This window comes from Ceratina calcarata, unplaced genomic scaffold (assembly GCF_001652005.2).
Source record: "Ceratina calcarata isolate Rehan_Ccalc_2016 unplaced genomic scaffold, ASM165200v1 scaffold78.2, whole genome shotgun sequence".
NCBI lineage: Eukaryota > Metazoa > Arthropoda > Insecta > Hymenoptera > Apidae > Ceratina > Ceratina calcarata.
The window spans coordinates 1,680,990-1,707,516 of record NW_017179105.1 but is presented as its reverse complement, the minus strand read 5'-3'; the positions used below and the strand labels follow the sequence as shown (position 1 = coordinate 1,707,516).

General features: G+C 44.0%; 5 protein-coding genes across 6 annotated transcripts in view; 3 read left to right on the top strand and 2 right to left on the bottom strand.

Moving 5' to 3' along the window:
• The first annotated feature begins 15,438 nt into the window (after positions 1-15,438).
• LOC108630525 (uncharacterized) lies at positions 15,439-16,792 on the top strand. The gene is made up of 6 exons (XM_018033863.2): positions 15,439-15,482; positions 15,743-15,927; positions 15,983-16,148; positions 16,209-16,286; positions 16,352-16,557; positions 16,632-16,792. Exons 1-6 carry the CDS (start codon positions 15,439-15,441, stop codon positions 16,766-16,768), a joined length of 816 nt encoding a protein of 271 aa, XP_017889352.1. The 3' UTR covers positions 16,769-16,792.
• LOC108630833 (RCC1 domain-containing protein 1) lies at positions 16,582-18,904 on the bottom strand. Its single transcript, XM_018034354.2, has 6 exons — positions 18,030-18,904; positions 17,782-17,972; positions 17,507-17,636; positions 17,311-17,437; positions 17,066-17,240; positions 16,582-17,002 (listed from the first exon to the last, which is right to left on the bottom strand). The coding sequence occupies exons 1-6, from the start codon at positions 18,263-18,265 to the stop codon at positions 16,830-16,832; spliced, it is 1,032 nt and encodes a 343-aa protein (XP_017889843.1). The 5' UTR covers positions 18,266-18,904; the 3' UTR covers positions 16,582-16,829.
• On the top strand, positions 18,451-19,932 carry LOC108630834 (ADP-ribosylation factor-like protein 3). The gene is made up of 5 exons (XM_018034356.2): positions 18,451-18,537; positions 18,933-19,061; positions 19,119-19,250; positions 19,315-19,551; positions 19,609-19,932. Exons 1-5 carry the CDS (start codon positions 18,535-18,537, stop codon positions 19,648-19,650), a joined length of 543 nt encoding a protein of 180 aa, XP_017889845.1. The 5' UTR covers positions 18,451-18,534; the 3' UTR covers positions 19,651-19,932.
• On the bottom strand, positions 19,662-24,850 carry LOC108630832 (uncharacterized). 2 transcript variants are annotated; one of them, XM_026818402.1, is made up of 6 exons: positions 24,583-24,850; positions 21,934-22,142; positions 21,138-21,868; positions 20,872-21,073; positions 20,589-20,807; positions 19,662-20,326 (listed from the first exon to the last, which is right to left on the bottom strand). In XM_026818402.1, the coding sequence occupies exons 1-6, from the start codon at positions 24,833-24,835 to the stop codon at positions 20,246-20,248; spliced, it is 1,695 nt and encodes a 564-aa protein (XP_026674203.1). In that variant the 5' UTR covers positions 24,836-24,850; the 3' UTR covers positions 19,662-20,245. The 2 variants fall into 2 exon arrangements, with proteins under 2 accessions (XP_026674203.1, XP_017889842.1); XM_018034353.2 differs by having other exon boundaries at positions 24,573-24,675.
• A 923-nt stretch (positions 24,851-25,773) lies between these two features.
• Positions 25,774-26,527, top strand: part of LOC108630524 (uncharacterized) — a 4,461-nt gene continuing 3,707 nt past the window's right edge. Inside the window, exon 1 of the mRNA XM_026818381.1 lies at positions 25,774-26,371. Coding sequence (XP_026674182.1) covers positions 26,231-26,371 — 141 coding nt within the window. The 5' untranslated portion in view covers positions 25,774-26,230. The remainder of the gene's footprint in view (positions 26,372-26,527) is intronic.

Below are 26,527 nucleotides of genomic sequence, written 5' to 3'. Positions count from 1 at the left end.
AAGATATATTATATTAAAATATCTGTGATGTAAAAAGTAACAAAATTTTGATGTATATTTTTCACAAATTATTGTAACCAGCTAGTGTATATGTGTAAGATTACGGATATAAAAAGAAACAAATAACAAATACTATTGTAATTATAAAAACGGTGTGTGGAGACAAAATGACGAGTAAGAGAGAGCAAATTGAAAGCCAACAAAGAAACAAACAAAAAATAAAAAAATGATGATAAGAAACCAAATGGAGAACAAAATACGGGAGAAGCGAGATCGCGAGATAATTACGTTTATCCACACCGGTGGTCAGACGGGACCAAGATGGCGGGCATCGCTCGGAAAGTCGGGCCCAATGATTCCCGTTTTCCTTTCGTCGATTTTTACGTATACATATATATATACTATATATTATATACATATAGTATATATGTATATATAATTTCCAATTCCGCTCGCGCTTTTTCATTTCTCATCAAGTGAATGGACACCGACTCCTCTATCCTCCAGAAGAAATCGTGCCGAGGAAGTAAACATAAAATCAGCAGTTTTTTCAAAATTTCACGTTCCTTTCGAACGACCGTAAACGTGTCGCGACGTCGGGCGCGTTTCTCCTGCGAAATATGGAACATATGAAACTGGAAGATTTGGTCCGATTGGCCCTGAAACGGCTCAATGTCAGCTACCTCACAGAGTATCGTCACACGTTTTTGGGTATGGTTCGCGCAGGGGATGATTCGCGTGTTTCGGCCGCGGGGCGAAATTGGATGGCCGTTCAGCCAGATTGAACGTTTTTTCCCCGGCGATTAATTCTTTTTATTAATAAACAAATTAATTTGAAATGGTACGCGAGACGCGGGTATCGATTGCTAGCAACGTTACAGCGCGTGTCGACAGTGATTGAAAGTATCGATTAATCCATCGGCCAATCTATTTCGAACGTTCGAAACGGGCGAACTCCGTATAGGGCGGGGGCGGGAGGGGGTGTTGGGGCGTCGCGCAGAAATGGTCTAAACAGTTCCAAATTGTGCCTAAGTTTCGACGTTACGTTTTTACGACTCGCAAACAGAACGGACGACGAATACGCGGAAGAGACGAAAAAATAAATCGCTGAGGCTTTAGTTTCGAACGGTGGGGGCGTCGTTTCGCAGAGGGGCAGGAGGCGGTGAACAGGAACAGCAGGAAAACAAAAGGAAAAATGATGAGATGGGCGACTTTCTTAAGCTAAATTTAAAAAGTGTATATTATACCTCCAGTATACGTTCCAGGGCCGTCCGGCCGCCATCTTGTGTTCGTTTTTACGTTCCGTTTTGTCGAATAAGTGCAATTAGGTACACTGACACTCTGTACACACACACACACACATACACGTACGTACATACATACACACACACATGCGCTACACTAGACACGTACACTCGCGCACTTTCCACACGTTAACAAAACGTCGATGAAAAATGGTGTAAAACGAAACTGTTACGCGCTAGGTTACCGTTTTTTAAATTCTATTTTCAATTCACGCATTCTCGAATGTTGGGATTTTCGTGATCAACGAAGAGCTGGCCTGTCGTTCACATAAGAGACACGCGGAACACTTACATTTGATACACACGGTACACGTACAATCGGACACGTACAATACACACGAAAAGAGCCGGCGTCGGTTCGACGACGAGATATCGTACGCCGTTTCAATTATCCTCGAACGCTCACTCTTACCTCCGAGACGGGTTTATGAATCGTTTTACAAAATTTCTGACCCAATTCGCACGTTCAACGAAATTGGTAAAAGATCAGTTCGCTGGTTCATCAGGAATACTTTCTTTTATTTTGACTACTGAAAAAATTTCATCAAAGAAATAAGAGATGGTTCAGAGAAGGGTGAGGTCAGAGGTGAGTACGAAGATCACCGATGGCCGGATTCGGACCCAAAGCAGTCTTTGACAACCGCGACAACCTCTGTCAAAGCCTGATCATATTTTATGGGAAGTGATAGAAGAAATTAGGATGATTAGAACAAAGGAGAACGATGATATCGTCACAAAATTCGCGTGAGAGATATTTAGATATCGAAGATAGCGTTACACATCTCGAAACTTGAAAACGCTTGTGACGTTGTCGAGGCTGTCAAAATCTGGCTCGGGTCGAGCCGTGTTCATCTACGATCTCCCTACTCAAATCTGGCGAGAGGTGTTCGTCGGAGGGTTGAAAAGGGGTACGAGAAGGGGGAAAGTAGTAAATAAATTACCGCCTGAACCAACGTAGAAACCGAGGGATGGGTCTGGTCCGTCGTCGGTCGAGAACTTGGTACCTTTCTTAATTGGCTTTAATGATAAGCTCGTAGACTCTAGTCATGCAATGACTCTAAAATACGTCGGGGCGGAGAATCTCCGTGTCCCCGACGAATTCGTATACGCTGAAGACTAAAAAGAAACCGATACGACGACGCGAGGAAAACCTTACCGATTTGTGTTCATTGGGCGAACAAACGTCGACGGCGGCCGTCGATTCGACGTCCGGCTCTCCGACACCCGATATATATTATATACGATATATATACGATAATTATGTAAAACTTGTTCGCGCGTGCACCGCGCGCGCCCGGAAACGACGGTAGAAGACGCGAGCGCGCGGTTCACGCCCGCCGTAAATGGGAATGAAGCTAAGATAGATAGGTAGATAGAATATACGACGGGAGAAAAGAAAAAGAAAAGACTCGGAATAAGCGCGAGGTAAAACGGGGAAAGACGGGGAAAGCCAGTGCGACACGCGACCACGCCTCCGACATCAGCCCCGAATCGCGGAGCCTCCTCGTATTGCGACTGACAGCGATTTCTGAAGCAGAAGCTCTCTCGCGACGGACTAGAGGAATGAACGAGCTACGCGAAATCATCCGTTCTCGCTGCACTGCACTCGAAACTTCACTTTTGTTTTCCTATCCTCGAGCTCGCGTTGCTCATCCGGGGCCAAGTTCCTAGCCGCGAACTCGCCCGGGAGAGGCACCCGCGAATCGGTCGACGATCGATTCATCTTTCGCAGCCATCGGCAGTCTCATTGTATTATTTTATCGAATCCTTTCTGTCGTTCAACGAATCGACGTCGACCGGCTGCTCGAGCGTACGGGGCCAACCATGAAACGTAATCACGTCGGATTTGATAAAATATCAAAGTCGTTCCAACGATCGTAGGAGCGCGTCAGGGAAGAAGAAAAATTTCGGTCCATCGTTTGCAGTGATCCGATATGGACGCGTTACATGGTTCCTTTGTATCGTAATTGGTTCGTTGGTAAATTGAATCTTTCTTATCGAGATATTTGAAACACGGATAAAAGATTGATTATGAGAAAAGAGCGTTCAACGGGTGAGGAGAACGAAGTTCGTTAAAACAAAGGTATATTATTCGTCCATCCAAAAGGTGATGTATTCTTTAAAGTACAATTACTTCTTGTTCCATATATACGAGTCGAAATTACGTTTCATGTTCCTATTTCGAAGGGTTTATATATGAGGGAGAGCGAACTTGCGAGTCGGTAATTGTTTGCGGCTTAAGGGCGAATGCGGTCCTCGTGGCGGACGTATGAATAAAAAGGTTCCACGTGCCGTAAGAGGAAACAAACTATACTATTTAAAATAAACGAAGAGCGATATGCGTCCTCGTCGGTCGCGGATCTCATTTCCGCGAAGGTGGCGGGCCAGATCGGAGGCGTTCGGTCCACAGAGCGCTGAGCTATGCCTACACTCTTTTTTGACTATTTCTAGACGATTAGGCGAAAAAAAATGGGCGCTGGTACTACGTAGTTAGCACCGGTAGTACTCGTAGTTTGGCGCTTTAGTCGTTTGTATATCGTGTTGTTCCGTTCGAACTTTTTCGTTTTCTTTTTTTTTCTATATCGTCACTGTGTAAGCCCGGCCTCACCGCCCGCATCGTCAGGAGTAAAAAAAAAAAGTTCGACGAAATTGGAAGCATTTCGCTGAGAGTATTGTGTATACGTCTCGTCGCGCGATTACGCGTGTTCGACGGAATCCCGCAACGACGACGGCGACGGCGACGAAAGTGATCGATGGGCCGAATGATAATTATCGTAATTAGAAACATGGGAGTCGCGGCGCGATGAAAACGATTGGTTAAATCGGCTCGTTAACGGACCCTCGAACGTCGACGACGTTGACGCACGTCGGGCGGGGTGCGGCTGCTGCACGGTGCTTCAATCAAAACCTGTCTGTACCAAAATCGACTCTCTGGAATCGCACGCACCGGAAATTCAAAGTACGACCAACTAGTTACGGACCAAGTACGCTGAACTGCCGGTGAAATTTAATCAAAAAAGACACGTCCGAGCGACGCGTCGCGTATGTATACGAGTGTAAAAACCCTCTTCTTCGAGACAGCCGACACCCCGTTGACCGTCGCGCGGGCCGGTTCGACCGAACCACCGGGCCGGCAGCCCTGACGATGATCGCGACCGAGGCCGGGCGTGTTCCGAATACGCTACAAAGTTTTTAAAGTTTAAGCTAACCGATCGAAATGGAAAGAGGTATAAATTAAGGACAAGATAGGAAGAATGATAAACTAAGTATCCGATCTAAATGATAATATCCCCACGCTCCGATCCCTCCGCACCGAAATCCCATTGGACAGACGTCATCCATCCACAGGAAAACAATGTCTCAACCCCTCCGGACAACCCATGGCAAATGCTCTTTGATGAAAAAAAAAAAGAATTGAAAGAAAAACTAATTCACCATCGCATTTTCCGACCACACACGCACACTCAGTGACACTCTCAGCTCTATCAAAAAACAAGAATGAAAAAAAAAAAAAACGAACACCAGAAGCATAACACACAGTCTGCTTTCTACAAAATACATACAGCTACAACAATATTGCAGCCTCCCGATACCAGTCGTCTCCTTACAGTTCAAAGCGGGGTGCGTTCGTGACGTAAGCCAGCCGCCTTTCTCGCGACAGATATCCATGACGCTGCAGACAGTCCCGTTGAGTGACTGTCGGTGGACCAAAGATAAATTGAAATTCGTTTCGCGGGATCTTCGACGAGACTGGGTCGATCGATGATCACTCGTCGCGAGCTCGCACTCCCGTTTGGGAAGAGGACGAGGTCGTCGATCGAGATCCACGGATCGTTGGCTTAACGAACGTCCGATCGTTTCCCTGCGCGTGCCGCGGGTTGTATACTCACCCGGGCACTGACAGCAAATACAATAACCGGCAACACACAAGCAGCAGCAACAATAGACATCTCTCTCTGTCTGAAGCAGGGCACGCCGCGATCCGCGAGGGCCGATCGTCGTCGGCGCCTCGTTCACGCGATCGCCGTGCGCATCCGATTTAACACAAAAGTAAAAAAAAAAAAAAGTACATACAGCTACTATAATTAAATCTCTACATCTCACATATAATCCAGCAGTGATCAAACGCTAAACGCAGATGCCACGAAGAGCAATGCAAACAAAAAATAAATAAATAAAATAAAAAAATGGATCGCCCGGTGGCCCTTGTCGTCCCGAGGCGAACCGCGTGGTCAGTGTCGTTCCGAGTTCGGCTCGTTTTACGTTTTCTATATGTACATATATATACAGACGTGTATATGTACATAAATAAATGTCGATCGCCGGATTCGATTTTCGGAACGATCGACAGGGAAGCGATCCCGTGGGCGCTGGGCGATCGGGGTCCGGGTGCGAAGTCCCCCTTCAAATCAAAACCCGCAGTCAGCACATTAAAAAAAAAAAAATATAAACGATAAGTGCAGAGGAAACAAACTACTATGATAAACAAAAAAGGTATATATATATATTATATATATTATATATATATTATTATTATTATTAATTATTATTAAATATACATAAAAAGAACATTATTAATAACACAAAGAAGTACTATATTACTACTATTATTAATTATTATGATTCTTATTATAAATTTAATGATGAAACAATGATAACATTCCAACCGTCAATGTGCCACACGACTTTTTATATGCTCTTAAATGAAAATGAAAATAATGCAAAAAAAAAAAAAGATAACGATGTAACACAAAAGTGTAGACGGAAGAACCGCGAGATTTTTGCGATATAATCGTCGTTGGTGAAAAATCGTCGGGAAGCAGCGCGGAGGGAAACCTTCTTCTTCTTCTATTTCTACTTTCTTTTCGAACAATCTTTTTTCTTTTCCTCGAATTCGTTTACCGCGAGGCTGTGAGAAAGACGCGGGACCCTTCGGGCGGACCTCACCGATCTGCGAAAGAAAGAAACACCCAGTGAGAACTGGGTGAAAAGAGAAAATAAGGAAAGGGGCATACGAGGCTTTTCTCAATCGAGTGCTCTCTACACGATGAAAACGTACGTTAAGACATCGATTATGGTCTAGTAGTTTTAATTAACCGTGTATTATTGTTGTAATTAATTCCGCGTCGAGTTTCTCGGATGACGAATGTTCCCGTAGAGAACCCGCCTGGATAATCGATGTCCTACGGTGAAGTGGAAAGGCGTGAGGAGATTTTCTTTCTAAACGACGATCGCTCTTAAGCGCCTCTTTGCTAACGACGAGACTCACTGATTTAATCGATTAAGTTTAAACTGTTACGAACGTCATTAATATTATTACCATTCGAAGATGATTAATATTTTTTATCGATAGTTGTATTATTTTTCATTATCCGTAGTGTTATCGCTGCTACACGTAAGGACTTATTACCATTATTATTGTAATTATTAACTGGTACCATTGTTAAGGAGAGGAGAAGAGAACGCGTTCTACGAATTCGACGGGCATGTATGGGCTTGCGCTGGCGTAGACACGCGTGCACCCATGTACATAATTATCATTATCATCGTAAATGTTGTTTCGGTTGCCAGCGTCAAAGCTATAATTGTGTCGTTGCAAGAATGTTGATTAGCTTTGCGAGTCCTTTAACCACTGACGTTCCAGATTCGTGCGCTAACATCTGGCGCAAATTTACAATAATTAATTGTCTGGTTTTGATTTTTGAAACGACCGTCTGAGATGCACTTGGAAATTACTGCTCAGACACGACTGTAAACGTGTGTTCTAAAATTGTCTCTGGATCGTTTAGTTCTCGTGAGTGCGCGCACGTGTCTGTCGAACAGCGACCGCGCATTTGTTAAATAGTAGTTTAATTTTAATTAGTACTTATTACTGTCACATGGTCATCGATTTCTCATTGTCGTTATCATCGTCGGTATCGTTATCGCGACGAGTCCCCGTCGCTCTCGTCATTCTACGTTATAGTTATTATTATTACTATTATTATAGTGCCGTTACGTATACGCGAAGATCGGTTCTCTTGATCCATTTTTTATATACTTTTTAACGAGGCCTCGCATGGCCCCGGAACCAACCCAAGTGCAATTCGTAATCTTTCTATTTTCTTGTTACTTCTTCTCGTCGTAGATTACTCTCACGTTTCTTATCGCGCCTCCGGTGCCAGCGACGGCACCTCCCATTCGTCGTTAGTTTCTTCTACGAAGCTCCGTACCTTTTCTTCTGTCCGGCTTCTTCTCTTCTTTTGTTTTTTTTTTTCCTCTCGTTCGTCGCCCGAGTACGTACTTACATACTTTTCGCGAAAACGGTCAGAGAGTAACGGTTTGTAAATAAGCAGAAGGATCGAGTTTGTCGCCTCGCCTTGATCAATCAAATTTTTTCTCAATCAAAAACGGAACGACCGCGTTCTCTGTTTCACCCGGTCGACGACAAACTCTTGTTTGAACGCCGAGTATGCCCGTTTCAACAAGGAAGAACGTCGATTACCCGAACGAAATCTGTTTCGAGTCGGTCCTTTTTTTTTTTTCCTCTCGTTCGTCGCCCGAGTACGTACTTACATACTTTTCGCGAAAACGGTCAGAGAGTAACGGTTTGTAAATAAGCAGAAGGATCGAGTTTGTCGCCTCGCCTTGATCAATCAAATTTTTTCTCAATCAAAAACGGAACGACCGCGTTCTCTGTTTCACCCGGTCGACGACAAACTCTTGTTTGAACGCCGAGTATGCCCGTTTCAACAAGGAAGAACGTCGATTACCCGAACGAAATCTGTTTCGAGTCGGTCCTGAAGGATCGAGACACGAAAGGAGTCGTTACGCAGTATACGATTTCCCGAGCGTAACCCGTCCCGAGATTCTGCGGACACGTTTCCAGTAGTAGTGACCCGCGTTCGGTCAGACGCCGCGCGATAATCGACGTTCCGGCGTACATTTCTCCGGGATCCCAGTCACGTTTCCCTTATTTTCTCTTTAGTTGCGAGATAATCGTTCTACCATCGGCGAACAGGGCATTTACATATATGTATACCTACCGTAATTAGACTTGCCAGTGACGAGGAGTTTAACGAGTGATACGCGCATGAAAGTCGAACGGACGGACAGACATTCCCCTTCGGATATTCGTTCCATAGTTTCTCTCGGTATACATAAATGAATATAACGTGTAGATATAGGGTAGGCGAGGGTAAGGAAAGACGGGCTCGCGATTACCGTCTCTCCGCGCTGCTTTTGCCGCGGCGTAGGCGCGAGACCATCGTTTTTAATTAACCGTATCCGATATCTGATTTTGGGCATAGATCGTGCGCAACGCCGATTACTCGTCGGGATAATACGATAGAGAACCGACCCCAACCCCAACCCCATCCCCCTTTGTACATACCGCGTATAGGACTTGTAAACGCATCATCACCTTTCTGTAAAACCGAGACCCACACGTACACACGCGTCCTCACCGTATAAATCACCACCGATTGCCGCGATTACGACACACGCGATCGCTCACTAACTCTTAACGATATATTTTGTCCTCCTTGTCGAGTTTTCAACGAGCCCTTTAGGAACCCGCGAGACGTATACTCGATGGAACGGGCGCGAGCATGATTTTTGGAATTTCCTGATCGTTACGCGCAGTGGTTCCATCGATCATACGTTCGTCAGAACGCAAATCACTTGACGGTCCCCCAAGAGAGAAGCACGTGTACACACAGAGGCATACACTTGTTGAACGCTCGTTTGATCGATCAACGGAGAAAGCCAGTCCTTGTATAGTTAAAAATAAAAAAAAAGGAAACGGAACATTAGGCGAAACCGTGGACGGGGCTAGCGGCGTCTTTCGATCGGCGATGTCGAGTCCCGACAGGAAGCTTGTCTCTTAGGTAGCCCCGTTCGACGGAGACTCGCCGACGAGTTCATCGACGTAATGTATGTATATTTCCGACGCGCAGACCGATCGGTAGATTCACACGTCGACGAGACATCCCCGTATCGGAAACTGCTCGAGTTTCATCTCTCTCTCTCTCTCTCTCTCTCTTCCTCTCTTTCAAATCTATCTGTCTCTCTTTTCTCATCTATCTCGTAATCGCTCGTCAAGTACAATGCAAGTGTAAAGTATACACACACACACACATCTTTGCACTCGTTTATAAGAGTTAACTTCGTACCTCTTCGCGGTTCACCCGCAAATTTCTTACGATTCTCACTCTCCTCGTGTACCCCCGTGGCCCTACCTCCCCTCGTTTCAGCCCTTATTTCGTTAAGCGGCGTAGTTGTTTAAGAAACCATTTGACATAGGAGAGAACAGCTGGCGAATATAGCAGATGCATTCCCGATGCGCTACGGTTGAAAAGTATACGTCGTAATCCGGGGCCCCCAGGTCACCCCCGCCTCCTGTTTCTAGGCTTAACCATCTTTCCGCGAATCAAAACTACACACCACATAACACACCTAAGCCTGGACCACCACTGTTAGGCTCGTGGCTGTAGGTACACCTCTCGGGGGTGCGCTCGAAGATCTTAGCCCGGGGATCCACACGTACACGTGACACTGGACACGCTACACGTACTCAAACGCGCGCGCGCGCGCGCATATACGTCTCGTAACGAAGTATACAGTCTTAGCGCAGTGTTTCATAATAATTAGGTAGGAAACGTCGAGAGAATATTTTTTATATTCCGCATGGATTTTACAGTTATATAATTATCGTTTCGTATCGAAAGGGAGGAGATTTAAACAAACAAAAAAAAAAAAAACGGGAAAAGAAGACGCGTCCAAAGCGTTGCGTAGATATATTAGGAAACAAAAATTACGATAATGCATACGTGTCACCATTTATTGTTTAAAATTGCGATGAAAAATATATATATATGTGTATATCGGATCGTTCGGCTTACAGCGACAGGCGCTGTCGTTTATATGTATATATACATACACATATATAAATAAATATTAAGCGGCGAGGTGCACGGACGCATGCGTCGGATAATTATCTCAATGATTAATTAATTATCGGGGTTCCGCTCGGATCTTCGACTCGTCCGTCTCTCGAATTCCTTGGACAGCGATCGCCGTTGTCTCACGCGAATTCGAGCGATCGACGAACTGAAAATTTGCTATCTGCGTAACTCGGAGGGTGGTCCTACATCCAATCGCGAGGACACCGGCCTCTCTCTTCCTCTAAAAAATATTCAAATAGTCGTTTTCTCCATTTCATAGTCTCTTTGTACTTCACCCCCCGGCCGGTGCTACTCGTTCATTCTTCTTTCGTTTCGAAAGCTTTGCTACTCCGCACCCCCGTTTTCGGACGACGGGTCAGCCTGTTTGAGATCGATCACGAGACGGAACACCCTAAATCTTTTGTTGCGACACACGAGCACAATTACAAAACCGACACATTGGGACGCGTACTACGTCGACATGTTCATTCTTCATTGATAGATGAATTTCTTTAGACACCCTATTATAAACATGCTAGACCGATGTATACTTTATGAATTTCGAAGTACATATATCCTGCAGAGTCGAAGAGAATATGATCAGTTGCAACGATCAGGGGTCATTAATTTCAAGAACGTCGAGATCTCTCTTCGGCTTTGCGATATTTGTAAAGAACTGAATTGTGTGGAAGTTACACGCGCGCGCGTATTGAAACGGCTACACGCGGAATAGTATAGGATTCACGTACGAAATCGTAGCGCGATTGGGAATAAGTTTTTAATGTCGTGTGATCAGTCACGTTATTTTTGTCGATCGCTTGATCGGAAGCTCCCACGCATCGAACTTGTTCCGGACTCGAAATTCGACAGTTATGAAAATAATGAAGATCACGAACTGTACTTGGGATAGGTTTGATGAGTGGGTCCTTCGCGAACGGAGAAGAGAATCGAAGCTTGAGCGGGGAATAAAAAAGACATACTTTGGGCATTCTTTTGAGTCGCGGGAGTAACGAGAGCGACGAACGGATCGCAAATGTAACGTGGTTCGCAGCTTTGAAACATGTGATACGTCAGCCGGCAGGATTGACTTCCGGCTGGTCCCGAGGATCGGAGAAACGGGAGCGCGTAACGGGATGCAGTTACAAAGGGGAAAAGCGGCGTAAGACGCCGGAAGTGGAATCCGCGGGCTGACGCATTTTTTAAAGGATTCTTTGTGGTAGGACGATCTTTTGTTGAAGATTGATTGTTAATCAAAATGGTTGTGAGGTTATTAATATTTGAAATGTGTTAACGATGCGACGCGAAACGATTCGACCGATACGATTGCCACGGCTGTTCGTGTTTATTAATCGCGACTCGGCAACGATCGTCGGCGAACAGCGGGGGCCGTGTCGATCGCCGTTTGGTCGAAACGGCGGACGAGGAGACGAGCCGGGAACCCATTGCGCTTCCGCGTTTTCTTTCAATTGTTACCTCAGTCGTATTAAGTCGCAAACATTCCGCCTGATTTGACTCGAGTCGGATTTTTCGAACGCTGAGACGATTCCTCGCTTCGAACGACGAAGACAGCATTTACTTTCCACATCTTGCCGGAAGCGTAATGACGCGGCCACGAAGTTTGGCGGGTCGTCTCCGAGGAAGCGTACAACTGGCATTACTTTGCGTGCGGCCTGGTTTCAAGGCGCCCGATTTACAGCGAGTCGACGTCGCCTCTTTGTGCATTTTTTATCCGTTAACTTTTTTACAGCGTGCGAGATACGCGATCGTAGCGACGGGGTCTCGTCGGGTCGCGGTAACGGATGACCAGGTCGATGAAAAACGTATATACGACTGATACGAAACAGTATTTTTAATTCGCGCGGTCTAGCCTTAACGAGAAAGATGGAATTAGATATAATTGTACGCGGTACCCGCGTCGAAATTATCTCGATTGGCTGTAATTAAAAATGTTGTCGTCGAAAGTGAACGTCCCCGAAGAAAGGATCGAGCGTTCCCCTTCGCACGGTGATGAATCTAGTGAGAATAATGTTATTAGATAACTTAAGCGTACTTGTAAAAGGAGTGCATAACGAAATGCCAGTTGTAAGAGAAACATTTTTTCCTTTGAAAAAGAAAAAGAAAAGAAAAGAAAACGGGAGAAAGCGAACACGGCGCAGGGCGTGTTCGTGGAAAGTGAACGCGTACCGAACGACGCGCCCCATCGATTGCCGGGAAACGGAAGCGAACCGAGTCGGCGGCACGATATTGAAAACAGAACGATAAGGTGGAAATAAGAAAGACAGGGTGAAATTTTTCGTTACTCGGAACGATACGCGTCCCCGAGCGTAAGGAAAGTTTCCGAAACGGCAGATCGCATTCGGTCGCGACCAAACCGGTTTCACCTTTTTACGTTTTTCTTTCTTTCGAACGATCGTTTTGGGTACCGCCCGAAGGGAACGAGAGTTTTCGTTGGCTAACACGAAAACGCTAGACGTAATAGAGGATAAACGGGAACGATAAGAGCGGCGTGAGGAAGGAAAAGGCAGAAGGCGATTTGTAATAGTAAACGTCGTCATACGTGTATACGCGAATTACAAAGTTTGTTTCGACGAGGAAAGGTAAAAGAAAAAAAAAAAAAGAAAAAGATAACGACAGCTTTACCGATATAAATAGTTAAACGAATAGGTTTTCTCGAAACCACGGGCACACGTAACGAACACACTCACTCTCACACGGGACACACGACCGACACACGAGGTATACACTCACGTTACACGCAATTTATTACATGTAAAGCGTTCATAATCCATTGCGACAAACAAACAAGCAAACAAAACAAAAAATGATTGTACGAATATAACGTTTTGAAGTTAGGTGGGACCAAAAACGACTTTATATCTCTATGTGCATATCCAACCAACGTGTAATTTAATTAATGAATTAATTAATTATCCATTATTAATGACTAGGTAAAGAAAAAAAGGATCCATTGATAGCGATCAAGGACGATGACAAAATCATTAACCAATAATTAGATTATTAAGTTTGTTTATTGATGCATTATTATATGATATAATTATTATTATTATTATTATTATTATTATTATTATTATTATTATTATTAACTTTATTGCCTTTATTATCATTTTATTATTATTTTATTTTATTACGATGATTAATGACGACGATAATATTATTATTAATATTATTATTATTTAAATGACGTTTTAAGACATGATTATTTAGATACCGAATAGAACAGTACGTATCATTATTTTTAATTATTATTATGAGATATTTTGTTGTATTATTTTCAATAAAATCGATTGAAAATATTTAATTTCATCGGATTTTTATTTTTATTTACACTTGCCGCGAGTGATTTCTTCTTTCTTTCCTCCGCCCCCCCGCTTGGTTCATGCATGTATCCTCGTTAAATCACGTCGAAAAAAGGGAAAAGTCTGTATTTCCTCTTAAAATTAATTCGTTGAAGGAAAGAGGAAGAAAGATATGAAATCACAGCTTTTTACCTGATCCCACCATTTTCTTATTTTAAGTGTCTCTACGCTTCTGATTGGTTGTATCGCTTCTTTTTTTCATTTATATATCGTTTCGTTGTTCGATTTTCGAGTATCAATTGGCTGCGTCTGTATACGATTTTTCTCTCCCCGAGACACCCCTCCGACGGCACCCTTCTCTTCTCTCCGTAATCATCTCTCCCATATCTCTCTCTCTCTATCTCTCTTTAACTCTGTCTCTTTAACTCTCTCTCTTTCTCTCCCTCTTACTCTCACGTATCTTCGAATAATTGTCGTATATGAAGAAACGACGGGGGAAGACGGAACCGACGGAAATGTGGTAGAACTGAACGAAGTCGAGAATGCGAAGAAGAAGAAAACGAAAGGAGATCAGTCGGAGATCGAAGAGAGGTAAAATAGAATAAAACAAAAAAAAAGAAACGGGGAAAATTATCCTGTCGACAGGATCGAAACGGCGAAAATATAAAATAGATGCTTGTTACAAATGTATACAAAAGATGATAGGAAGAACGCGTGGAAGCGAACAATACGATTAAAAACTAAACAGAAACGAACGAAACACGAAGTATATAAATAAGACATAAGATTAAGGGACGATGACGAACAGGAGCGAACAACCAAACGCGGAATACGAGGAGAAGAAAAACAGAGAGAGAAAAAACAAAGATTAAATGAAAATGATGGAAAGAATGGAAAATAGTTGTAAAAGCCACACACATACGCGTACACACATACACACACAAAAAAAAAATGTACTAAGTAAGTTCATACTGCGTATTGCCTTTCTGACTTCGGTGTGAAAATATATAAATAAAAAAAAAATAAAAAATGTCAGTCTCGCCGGGACCCGGGGACTTCCGAGCGTCCGCAATTAATATAATTAAATAGGAATAGGTGTATCTAGTAGTTTGTCCCGAGGCGCGACGCGGCCCGATCGCGTTCCCCGTTATCCTTCTAAGGAAGGAGCCGAGCCAGAAGGAACGAACGAGGAAAGACGAAAAACGCGTCCAGCGCGAGGCTGAAGAAATGTTCCTTTTTTCGGTCTTTCTTCCTCTCGGTCCGGTCTCGATCGTCGATCGGACGACGGCTCGCAGAATGGGCCGCGCGCGGAACGGAACGCGGGTCGCGTCGCGCGTACACGAAAGAAATCTTTTTTCACACGATTTCCCGCGAGCGAGGTGGAGGAAAAGATGTCCCAGGCCGCCCGAGTCCCCGCGTCTCCGCCGGCTGTGTCTGTTTCATGTTTTTCAATATTTGTAATTTATCGATAAAATTATAAAAGGTATCGATAACAGTCTAAAGTGTGCGCTACTCTACATAATATTATTATATATATAAAAGTATAAAAGTATACATTATATATATATATATTATATATATATACATATATATTATATATGAGAAGTATAATATATATATATTATACACACATTGGGATTGGTGAGAATATACGGTTTTTTCGCTTTGGAGTGTTATTTTCTGAAAATATTGAACAAAATATGGAAAAAAAATTAAAAAATAAAATCAATGAATAAAAAACGAACGAACCGTTTCTCTGATTCTGATTATTCCTTTTATTGCCGTTTCCCCCGACGCGATATCTCGCCGACGCGATCCAGTTCGATTTCGAACGGTAACGAAGTTATCAATCGGTGCAACACCTTTCGCAGCATATTTAGATGAAGAAAAAAAATGTCTAACCTGGAGGCCGTGATCACTGGAAACGAAAGCACTCGGTCTCTCAAGGTCTTCTGATCTTCCTTACTCCTTCGTCCCTTCCCTCCTCCAATCGTTCTTCGGAATTTCCAATTTCAGCGATGCGGAGAATCAATCCAATCCATCCTCTTCGACGGATTTCCTAAAAAGTTTCTCACGATTTTTCCGCCTACGTTCAAAAGCTTGTTCGACGCTCCGGTGAACATCGAAACGGACAAACCATGGGAACTTATCGAGTTAGATAAATTAATTGAACAACCGATGAGATTTAATGCGCAAGAATCGTTCCCTTGCTCAGATATTTAGGAAACCTATTAGGAATCGACGACTATTCGAAGAACAAGGCTTCCTTCTGGCTTCTAGATTCTCTGGCGCTACAAACGTTGAAGTATAAGAAAGATCTAAACAATTATTACATGGGCGTTTTGGTCAACTGGTTGACCGGAACGATTCGATTGCTTCGAGGTAACAAGTTCGTCGGTCCTCTTAGAAACTCCGACTCAAAGTTTATATCCAACAGACAGGAGATACACTCGCGAGGAATTTTTCAAAGAGTTGAAGGACATCTTCACCGTAGCAGCTACGAAAATATCTGAGAAGGACCAATTACCGTATTGGGAGGAAATAGTATCGGAACACAACGCAGAGGAAGAAATGGAGGCAAAGAAGTATCCGTCTGAGAGGAGGTAGTTGGTTCGTAATTTTTAAACTCTTCTCTTTCCTATAATGAATCCAGTTTCGAAAAGTTTACAGGAATCTGTACTTCCGGATGGTATCGGCCCACTCGCCGCGTTGAACATCGTGATTGAATCTATTTACGACATGTAAGCTCATTAGACTATTCTAAAACTCTTACTGCAAGAGCATCGGCACAGTTTTCATCGAACAGGTACGCTAATGAGTTACGGTATGCGCTCATTTACGCGGTTTTCGTGGAACCGATTGAGCTACATGGCTACAATCTACCGTTCTTCTTGCGCACGCCGCGTCAGACAAAGTTGGCGAATCCCAAGTGGATGCCGTTCGACATGCAATTGCATAAAAGTTTGCTAAGAATTGAAAAGATGGAGAAATCTAACAAATCCAACGACAGAGGTAAAAAAATTATTTTATACATAGAATTTTAATGCGTTAAGAGCATCGAATTGTAGTGGATTTTTGCATTACAGGTAGGAAGGCGAAGGCGGACGTACCTATATATACACCTCCACCGTCTTTGCACGAGGATAAGGAATTGATACGGAAGAGGGAATTCATTCTGCCGCTGATAGAGGCGAACGAAGCGATGAACGTGGTCGAGTTTTGACTGTTTCAAAAATATTTTCTTTATTTCCCTCACGCGAAGTTACAATCTTGTCAGTAAGAAATTATTCAGTCGTTTTAAGGACGGTACCCCATTCATCGCAGTTGAAATCTTCGATAGTTTCCGCTTTCAAAGGGACAGTCAGTCTGACGAATTTCGAGGAGCTCGAGAGACTTTCGCGGGGCTGTCCTAATTGCCCGTATTTGTTAGATCCGCAACCCCAAAGCGTCCCGTCATCTGTTGAAAGATTAAACCTCTGGAACTCTTTTCAGGAGCAAATTCCTCTTATTAAGGACGTACCCGCCATGCAAACGGTGAACGTATTTCCACATTGTACTTTTTTCACAAAAACTTCTATACTCTCGTCCTGTTCGTTCATCAGATCTACTAACGAGGGGACAGCGATCACTTTGCTGTCCCGATTAGGCAAGCCTAATTCTCCCTGCGTATTCCACCCCCACGTGTACAAGTCACCCTGCGGTTAAAAACGACCGATGCAAAGACGTGTCGAACGATGCTTTGTCGCTATGAGAATTTTTATTAACTTGATCAGTTATCACGGCGCTGTGCCAACCGGCGGCAGAGATCTGTACGACTTTGATGCCAGCCAAGGCTTCGATCAGCCTCGGATCATCGCTGTCTTCTAAATCGTCGTGACCCAACTGACCGCGCCTGTTTCGACACACGAGTTTCAACTACGACCGTCTATACTGAATTAATGTACGTTCTCGCGGTACGTACGTTCCCGTTCCCATTGAATAAACGTCACCGTTTCCGGCTAACAAGATAGTATGATCAAATCCGCAAGCGATGTCCATAAATCGAACCCTCTTTGGCATGTCGACCAGCGTAGGGACGTTGAACACTCGACCTGAATCACGGTTCGCGTGTACACGAATTTTAATCGCGGTCTTCATCGCCTCGCTCGGAAAATGCGCTGGTTAGCACGTTCTTAAGAATGTTTGAATACTTCACCGCGAACTTCCCGAGCAATCTACTTCTAATTGAACAAATACCTAAATTGGTAAGGGCTACGGTGCACCCTCCTTGCGATACTTTAACGGGGTACTCATTTTCCGATTCGCTATTACTAGGAATGAAGTTGGTAACTTTCTTCCAGGAATTTTCATAGATTTTATATCGCCAAATCTCATTGTCTTTGGATAAAATTATTATGCTGTCTTTACCAATCGCAGCTTGTCTGAAACTACAAAAATAATCCAATTAAAGTTCGATGATTTTTCTAATGATGTGGACGCTGTACCTGTCTAATGGTTTTTCTGGTATTCGTATTGGTTGAGTAATCGAATCTTTACTATCCTCCGCTGAGTTTTTGCAAATATAAATCTCCTCCCCCTTCGAAAGGAGGAAAAACCCCCAGCCTATTTGAAAATCGGTGATACCAGGAAATGGGATTTTGGTAAAAGGATTAACAATGAAAGTAATATTCTCGTCAGTGGAGAATAATCTACTGGTGTTGAAACCGGCGTAATAAAACATGTTTCTGAGATTTCAAATAAATCTTTCCCAAAATGAATGTCTATCTTTATTTCATTGAATATCTCTCTGGAACCTGCAGCTGTTGACCTACGTTTCCACGTAACTGGCGCAAATAGATAATTGGTGAGGAGGTGCGGGTGTGATAGTTTCCTTAGATACGAGGAAAACAAAACAAAACTGGGCGAGTCAACAACCATAAACGATCGACGTGTCGCGGTCGACAATTGCCACGTTGTTTGTTCCCGTTCTTGCAAAATAACAAACGCAATATGGTAACGAACGAAAGAGAACCGATATTCGACGCACCGCACCCTTTCATGCACTCTATTCTATTGTAAATTATTATTATTCAAGCACGAGTCGCACGAAACATAACCTATCGGACGCCACACCTCGGTTTCGAGCACTGCCAACCTGACCACGACGTTTCTCATTAAATAAAAATCCTCTCCTCAACGCGCTTATTGTTTTTATTTCACTGAAACCTCGTTGAAAAATCTTTTAATACGAAATTATTCGATTTGGCGATGATAGGTTCGCAAAGCCTCCCTCGTACACAAACATCACATCGCAAAGTGAATTCGTCTGCTAGATCGGAGAGCGGGAAGCGCATGATTTAAATTTAAACTCTCTCCGCACTACGATTAAAGATTTGTCTTTCTCACAGGGACTTCTATCGATTTTGAGGAAACTGCGCTCGAATCCAGACAAAGAATTACGATTGCTCCTTCTGGGATTAGACAACGCTGGAAAGACGACGATTTTAAAATCGTTAGCCAGCGAAGACATTACGCAGGTATCGTATTAATTAGAAGGGATTGTATTTTCTTTGTTATTATTTAATTCCTTACAGGTGACGCCGACTCAAGGTTTCAATATAAAAAGTGTGCAAAGCGAGGGATTCAAGCTGAACGTCTGGGACATCGGAGGTGCCCGAAAGATTCGCCCCTACTGGCGAAATTATTTCGAAAACACAGACGTCTTGGTAAATCATGAATTATCCTTTTAATTATACATATTTTTGTGACAGTGTTTTTGTTTTCGAAAAGATATACGTAGTGGACAGCGCGGATATAAAACGACTGGAAGAAACGGGCCAAGAGCTGTCGGAACTTCTGCTGGAGGAGAAGCTGAAAGGTGTCCCATTGTTGGTCTATGCGAACAAACAGGATCTTGGACAAGCCGTGACCGCGGCTGAAATCGCGGAAGGACTTGGACTACACAATATCAAAGACCGCGATTGGCAAATACAATCGTGCATCGCCATCGAAGGAAAAGGAGTGAAGGTAAGGAATGAACGGGAATAGACGATAGAGGAATAGTGACGTGTATTGAACTTACAGGAGGGCCTCGAGTGGGCTTGCAGGAACATCAAGAAGAAGTAAACGGGACGATGTATCTTGTACAAACAACATACGTTTTATTTGGCTTTTATCTAATATTTACAGAAGTTGTTACGAACAACGCGAACGCACGAACACGATCGAACCGGTTCCAAGTCGTTCAACTTCCGTCCTTCATGGAAGGAGCTTTCCTAAGCTCGGATTCTCTTCGCTATGACTCTAAAGAACTCATATGCGTCGCTCTTCTCGTCGGATAGAATTTTTATAGATTCCGTTATGTGAAAATAAAAACAAAAAGAGAACGAAATAAAAGGTATAACTAATCGTAGCTTTCGTACTTCGACCTGACCGTTCGCCGGGATGAAAGTGAACGTCATGGACGAGAACGCGTATTTGCATCTGACACGCGCGAGAACTCGAGATAAATGAAAGTATTTATTCGACGACACTGTCCACGGTCGTGTTTTTTTATGTACACGTAAAGAAACCGAGAGGATCCCTCGTTTCTTCGACTTTCCCCTTTTTCCTCCACTCGTCGTTTAATGAAATGTCTTACAAACTATTAAATAAAAAAAAAAAAAAAAAACAATGCTCGCGAACGTCTCTCACAGGGCACACTGTCATTGTCAGCTAGAGATCAAAGTTCACTGTGAACGCTTTCTGTGGTAATCCGGATCTCCTCTTCGTGGAAGTCGGTGCAGTCAGCCGGATACTTTTGCTGCGGAATCAATGAACTCGAATTAAAATTTTCAAATCGAGCATCGAATTCCCCATTCAGGGCACCGGAGAATATTCACTGTCTATTGAAAATATTGCACATTGCGAAAACTTTCAAATATCGATACTTCCAATTTACTCCAAACATCGATATATTAAATTTATAGATATACAAGATGAGTACATAATGTTTTAAAAATTGACTTCGAACCATATATTGAAATACTACTTATAAATACTTCTGAGGATGATCGTTTACTTACGACGCATCTGTCGTGTTCCATGATGGCTCCGTAGAGAGACCAGAAATTGATGCCCAACTTGTTACTGACGGCCCAGGCGGACGGAAAACTGGTCACTTTTAACAAACCGCTTCGCAGAGGCGGCTGATCCTTGTCCTGTTCGTTCTTCTCGTTTATGGTGCACAAAATCTGGCTGGCGCACTGCGGCCGCTTAATCGCCCATTTGTACGCTCGATACGACTAAAAATCGAACAAAATTTTTTAGCTACGATCGAACTGCAATAGCGTGTGACGCACGGCTTACCTTTAATACCGGATTGACGATGTCGTTGTTGAGCATGTCGCTGAGCCTGTTACTGATCGTCCTGGCGTTCACCCGGGACATGATGAACCCTTTCTCTGATGCCAGATTAATTAACTCCTTGATGTACGCCACCGCTGGCTTAATATACTGCGAGCTGTCGATCTTCATTCCTAAATGTCTCTTCCCCACCGCGTTTATCAATCTTAAAAAGAAAGAAACGAATCGAAGCTTATCCTATTTAAATAAATTAGAAATGGGATTTATACCTGGAGAGGCTTTCTATGGGTCTCATCGAATCGAACATCGCCGATTTAGGGAATCCTTGCGACTTCAGGAAACTATTTCCCACGAATTGAATCGTGTTCAAGTAACGTTGTTGGATCTGTGGATCCGAGACGTGAGAAATCCACTCGCCGATGTAATTGGTCAATGACCTGATCCACCTGCGACGCAGAGCTGGATCTTCGAAGCTGTCCAACATTTTCTCGTACTGGATCCGCCCGGTCGAGTCGGACACCTGCCCGACGAAATCCGACAAGCCGCTCTTGTTCCACAGCGTCTGGCCCAGTTCTGAATTACTAAAGTGTTCCCACATCACGTGCAAGTTCTCCAAAATTGGCGGCATGTACCACGAGTGTCCCGAATGATCGTGCGCCTTTTTCGGCGGACCGTCGACCTCGTTGCTCTCGGTGCCTAAGTTTTGCAACAGCATCGGTAACAAGCCCATGACTAGGTCAGCGTTTCCGTTCTGGCCCATCAGCATGCTCCCCATGTTCACTATATTCTCCAGATCGATCCCCGGTTGCTGGGTCGTTTCGGCGCTTCTAGCGTTTCTCTTGGAACTTTTGTCGGAGTTCAACACACCGTTGAGGACCGACCCGATCATCGAGAGATCGACTCCCTGGTTGTTCTCGTTGCCAGAGAACAGGCTGCCTATTCCCGATACGATCTGACCGACGCTCTCCAAATTGGCTTTTCCGTCGAATACGTTGCCGGCCTGTCGTGCAAAATTTCACGTGAATCGTTTAACGTCCGGATTAGACGAGAAAGTGGATTAATTACCTCCGATTTGTCGTCCGGCTGCAAGAACGTCCTGGCTAATCCTTGAAGACCGTTCAGATTATCCTTGTTGGAGAAGAAGGATTTGGCTGCCTCGAGGAAGACGGTCGACGCGTCTTCCTCATCTTGTGTGCCGCATCGCGTCAGACCCAACAGAGCCAACAGGATGCATGCCCTTGGCAGCCACATTTTTATTCCGTCCTGGTCGATCTCTGGAATTAGTTGTCACACGTATAACGCTTATGGACGTTCCTGAAGCCGCGGTTCTCGATCCGCACGGTGGGAAAACGAGTCGTTCACCTTCAACCGGATCTCGATCGTGGTCGAGTTATTTTAGGAAGCCGCGCCTTTCTAGCAGGTTGCCAGCAGGATTTTAAACGTCGAGTGATACACACCGGAAACGGTTTCGGACCCGTGGTCGCCCGAATACCGTTGCGGGACGACAAATGAACACAGTTAAGTTCGTCCCCGTTCGATTGTTCGCCCGAGAACTGAAGAATACTAACTGCTGCAATTCGAGCGTCTGAATATCTCCGTCACCGTTCTTCTCCCATCGACGGTTTCATAAATTCCGTCTGCGTATCGAATTTCATGAAAATGCCAGCGTGACAGGTAGATAAACGTCCGTAAAATAGTCGCGATCGATTCTGAATCAATGGCTGTCGCGGGTAACTGGTTGAATGAAAAGAAGTGGCGAACAATCGGAGCGGTGTACTCTAACGCGCAATTTGAGTACCGTAAACCGCATGAAATTGACATTCTCCAGTTGGAGGAACGATTCGGGCTAACGGTACAGACTGTTAGTCATCCGTTCCTCCGACGCGCCGAACTCGCGCCAATTGACAACCCGAGCGATCACCCATTCCGAATTTACACCCGGACGATTAAAGTTGAAAACGAAATTAAAACTCGTCTTTAAGTACACCGTTCCTCGATTTAAAATCGGGGTTATTCGAAGAAACAGGAAGTAAGATTCCTCGCAATTAGCCTGTTTCGAGCGAGGCCGCGTTTATTTATCAATTTCGCGCGTGCACGCGGAAAGTGCAAGAGATACGCTGTTCTCGTACCCACGTGGACGAGAGGGAAAGCGTGGAGAACTCTCGTTTGGTTCGTCGTCGATTTCCAAGGCCACCCCGGACATCGACACCGTTTCCTGGTTCCGGGAACCGTACCGTGCTCAAGCTGAACGTTACGCCGCCGTTTTACGCGTCCATTCTTCTCCCTTCCTATTCTTATTTTTATCCTTTGCTCGGATAAACGCAACGAGTCAACCGGATAACGGTACAATTCGTGTATTATTAGTGATTTCGTTGGACATCGCGTACCGTTGTTGGCAAAAATGAAATCATCGATGCTTTCACCACAGTTGCATCATCGATCCTGAGAATAGAACCGAGCGACCAAAATATTAATCGAGATAGCCACGGTCCAGATATCTGAAGATGTTAGTAAAAGAACGGATACTTATTAGGCTATTCATCGCGAGATTCATGGCGTTTTGCTACGTAATTAAGGGAGCTCGTTAGACACGCTTAGTACGGCTCTTTACACCGGTTGAGCACAATTTGCCATCTCGTATGATTCATTTGAACAAAAGTCCGATGTTTCTGATTCTCGAGACACCCGGATTTCCCAGATCCGTTCCCCATACATTCTGAACCAGTCACACGTCGACTCGACTCTTTCACATTCTCTCACTTCTCTATAATTCTAAATAGTTTTAATGTAACGTTTAAAGCTGACGTCGGTCGTTCACTTTTATTTACAGGGCATCATCGTTACGCCGAGCCGCATATCTCTGTAAGTAGTTAGATCGCCGATAGTAATTACGTTTTTTTTTTTCCTGAAATAATTACAACTCTACCGTTATCGCGCTCATTAAAATTCGCCTGTAAAATAATCTTTTTCTTCGTACGCGTGATATGTAAATTACGCAAGGCGCTGTTTGTTTCTACTGACACTGAAACCGTAAGAAATTTCGTCAGCGATGAATTTTTGCCGATGACAAAGGACGTTGAAACGACAACAGGAAACATAAAGCTGGTGACTAACGAATTTCGGTTTTCGAGTAGACATAGAAGAGAACCGTCGCGCGATCGGGTTGTCACGAAATGGGTCATGAAAATTCGTATTAACTCGAGAACGGTAGTTGCAATCAACTAGAGCGTGTTCGATTGTGTTTTCAGTGGAAGCGATCATTCAAGCCTGCTGGCACACCGCTACTCGATACGCATCGTAAACCGGGCACACGTTAAAACGAAATTGAACTTCTTCTTCGACTATTTATCCCCGAAGGAATTAATTCTTAGCAGAGCTCGTTAAAAATTCTGGCTCTGGTCGTTGAACCTCTCGTATTCCTCGCGTAGCCAACGAAATTACGATTGATGAATATTGAAATCATTTCCGGTGCGTATAGCTTCCGTCTACGAAGGCAATCGAAAATTCATTACGAAAGTTCTTATCTTAATCTAATTGTGTACAGAATTAATCCATTTATGCTTAGAACAGTGTTTAGATTTCTAAGTATGTCATAGTTACTGGTAAGAATTCAAGACTCTTGTCTTAATGAATGAATCCGAAGAATTTCTTAAATGAAATGAACTTTGCTTTTTTAATCGCGAACGTCAAGACACTGTACTTACGTGGATTTACCTAGAGCCCGGTAACGCGGAGAGGAACTGTCTGGCGTCGCCGGTGCGATGAAGGAACTCGCGAGCAGCCGAGGAAAGGAGAGTCCCGTTGGTCCCGAAGAGCTGTGCGCGCACCTGACGCGACGAAGGTTGTGCCGTGACTGCCGTCGAAGGTAGCCCGATGAACGGTACTTACCTACCTGGGCAACCAGGTATACACTGAGAGCGTTCAAACGCCCGATAACGCACTCGCTTGCGACTCCTTGACACCTCATATGAAAATATACATATTTTTCTTTCCCGACGACACGGAGAGAACAGAGAGGCTCTTATTTTCTTGAATTTGCATGCACCTCGACAGATGCCCAACGAACGCACCGTGAGACGTCGAAACCGAAGATGGAAGAACAAGATTCAGGAAGGAATGTCTTTTATAATTATTTAACGATTTCACATCACTTGCAATTTATAATTATTTAACGATTTCACATCGTTTCTTGTTAATTTGTTCATGATTACGTGAGGCGAATCATGCGTACGAGTGAACTTCCTCGAAACGAGATTTGGAACGGGTATCGGGATTAACATTCTTTAATATAGGTCGCGGGGACAATTTAAAAGAGATGATCTTTATTGAGGAACGAAAAGAGACCCCGATTGGTTGATAGTCGGGTAGAACCGGCTCTCTGGCAATCGCCACTTTCGGTGGCTCTCCTCGAACTGCCAGTCATCGACCCCGCGAAGAATTAGGGAACACGAACACGGGTCCACGCGGCGTCCCGTTCAATTCGAAAACTCCAAGGTCGCAGCTACGAAACACCGGTGAACCGGTTCGAGACTGTGGACAGTTGCCAGGATTCGAACGATGACCACCGTTCCTTGGCATCCGACCGACTTCCCGGTTCACCCTTTGGCTCCCTATCAGACGTTAATCTGTACGTGTTCCTACTTAATCAACTACGCGTGTAAACACCCGTTGAACTATTATCTGTGAAGTAATAGTAAATTCTCCAACTTTTCACAAATCAGAATAAATATGTATTAAAATGTATAAATCAGCACGTGGCGATAATCTGAATGTAAATATTCTTCGACGACGATCCTCGATGATTCTAATTCCGAAAAAGAGCAGTAGAACGTTTAATCGGACAGACGGGACGCGTGCGGTCCGTGAAAACACCGTTACGAGATCGGACTTCTTATTTTCATCCACGTTTTGCTCGATGAACTTTGATACTCGATGCGGAACACTGGAATTTCGTTGCAACGGGAACGGAGCTTCTTTCTCCATACTTTTCCACGCTATCAATTCCTACTATTTTATTCATCGTATCGCACAAAAGTGTCCTCGCGTCTGTTATCTCGTTCGCCGCGACGTTAAATAATCGATGGCCAGGTGAAGTTTTTCGAAAACGCGATTTCCGCCGCTAGCAACTTTATATATTTATTTTCAATGAAAATACTAGTCACAAGGAGAACGTCGCGTGAATAAAAGATCAAAAGACACGCGAGCCAAACCCCTGCGCGTGTAAGTGGGCGTCGTCGTCTCGGAAGAACGAGTTCTTCGCGTATATACGATACGATAAATCGTGGCTATATACATACCGCGTCGAATCGACTCGGAAGAAAGTAAAAGAGTGTCCTTCTCCCGTTGGCCAATCTCGCTGGAAATGGGCAGGAAGCTTTTCACCGCGAAACTCGATCGCGGCTTCATGGTTCAAGAGACGGTATTACGAATAATCGGTATTTGGCCCATAAACGCCGACAATTTCGCGTCCGTCGGTCGATGGATTATTGCCATGATGACGCAAGTATGTCTGCAGAGACACCTGATTTTTCCCTCGTTTCTTCTTATTCCTATAACAGTTTTTCATTAAAAACTCACATAGATAAATTCTCATTTAACACTGGAAAGACTGAAACTTAGTATATACCTATATTGCCCAAAGCAGTAAAAATGACTGCAT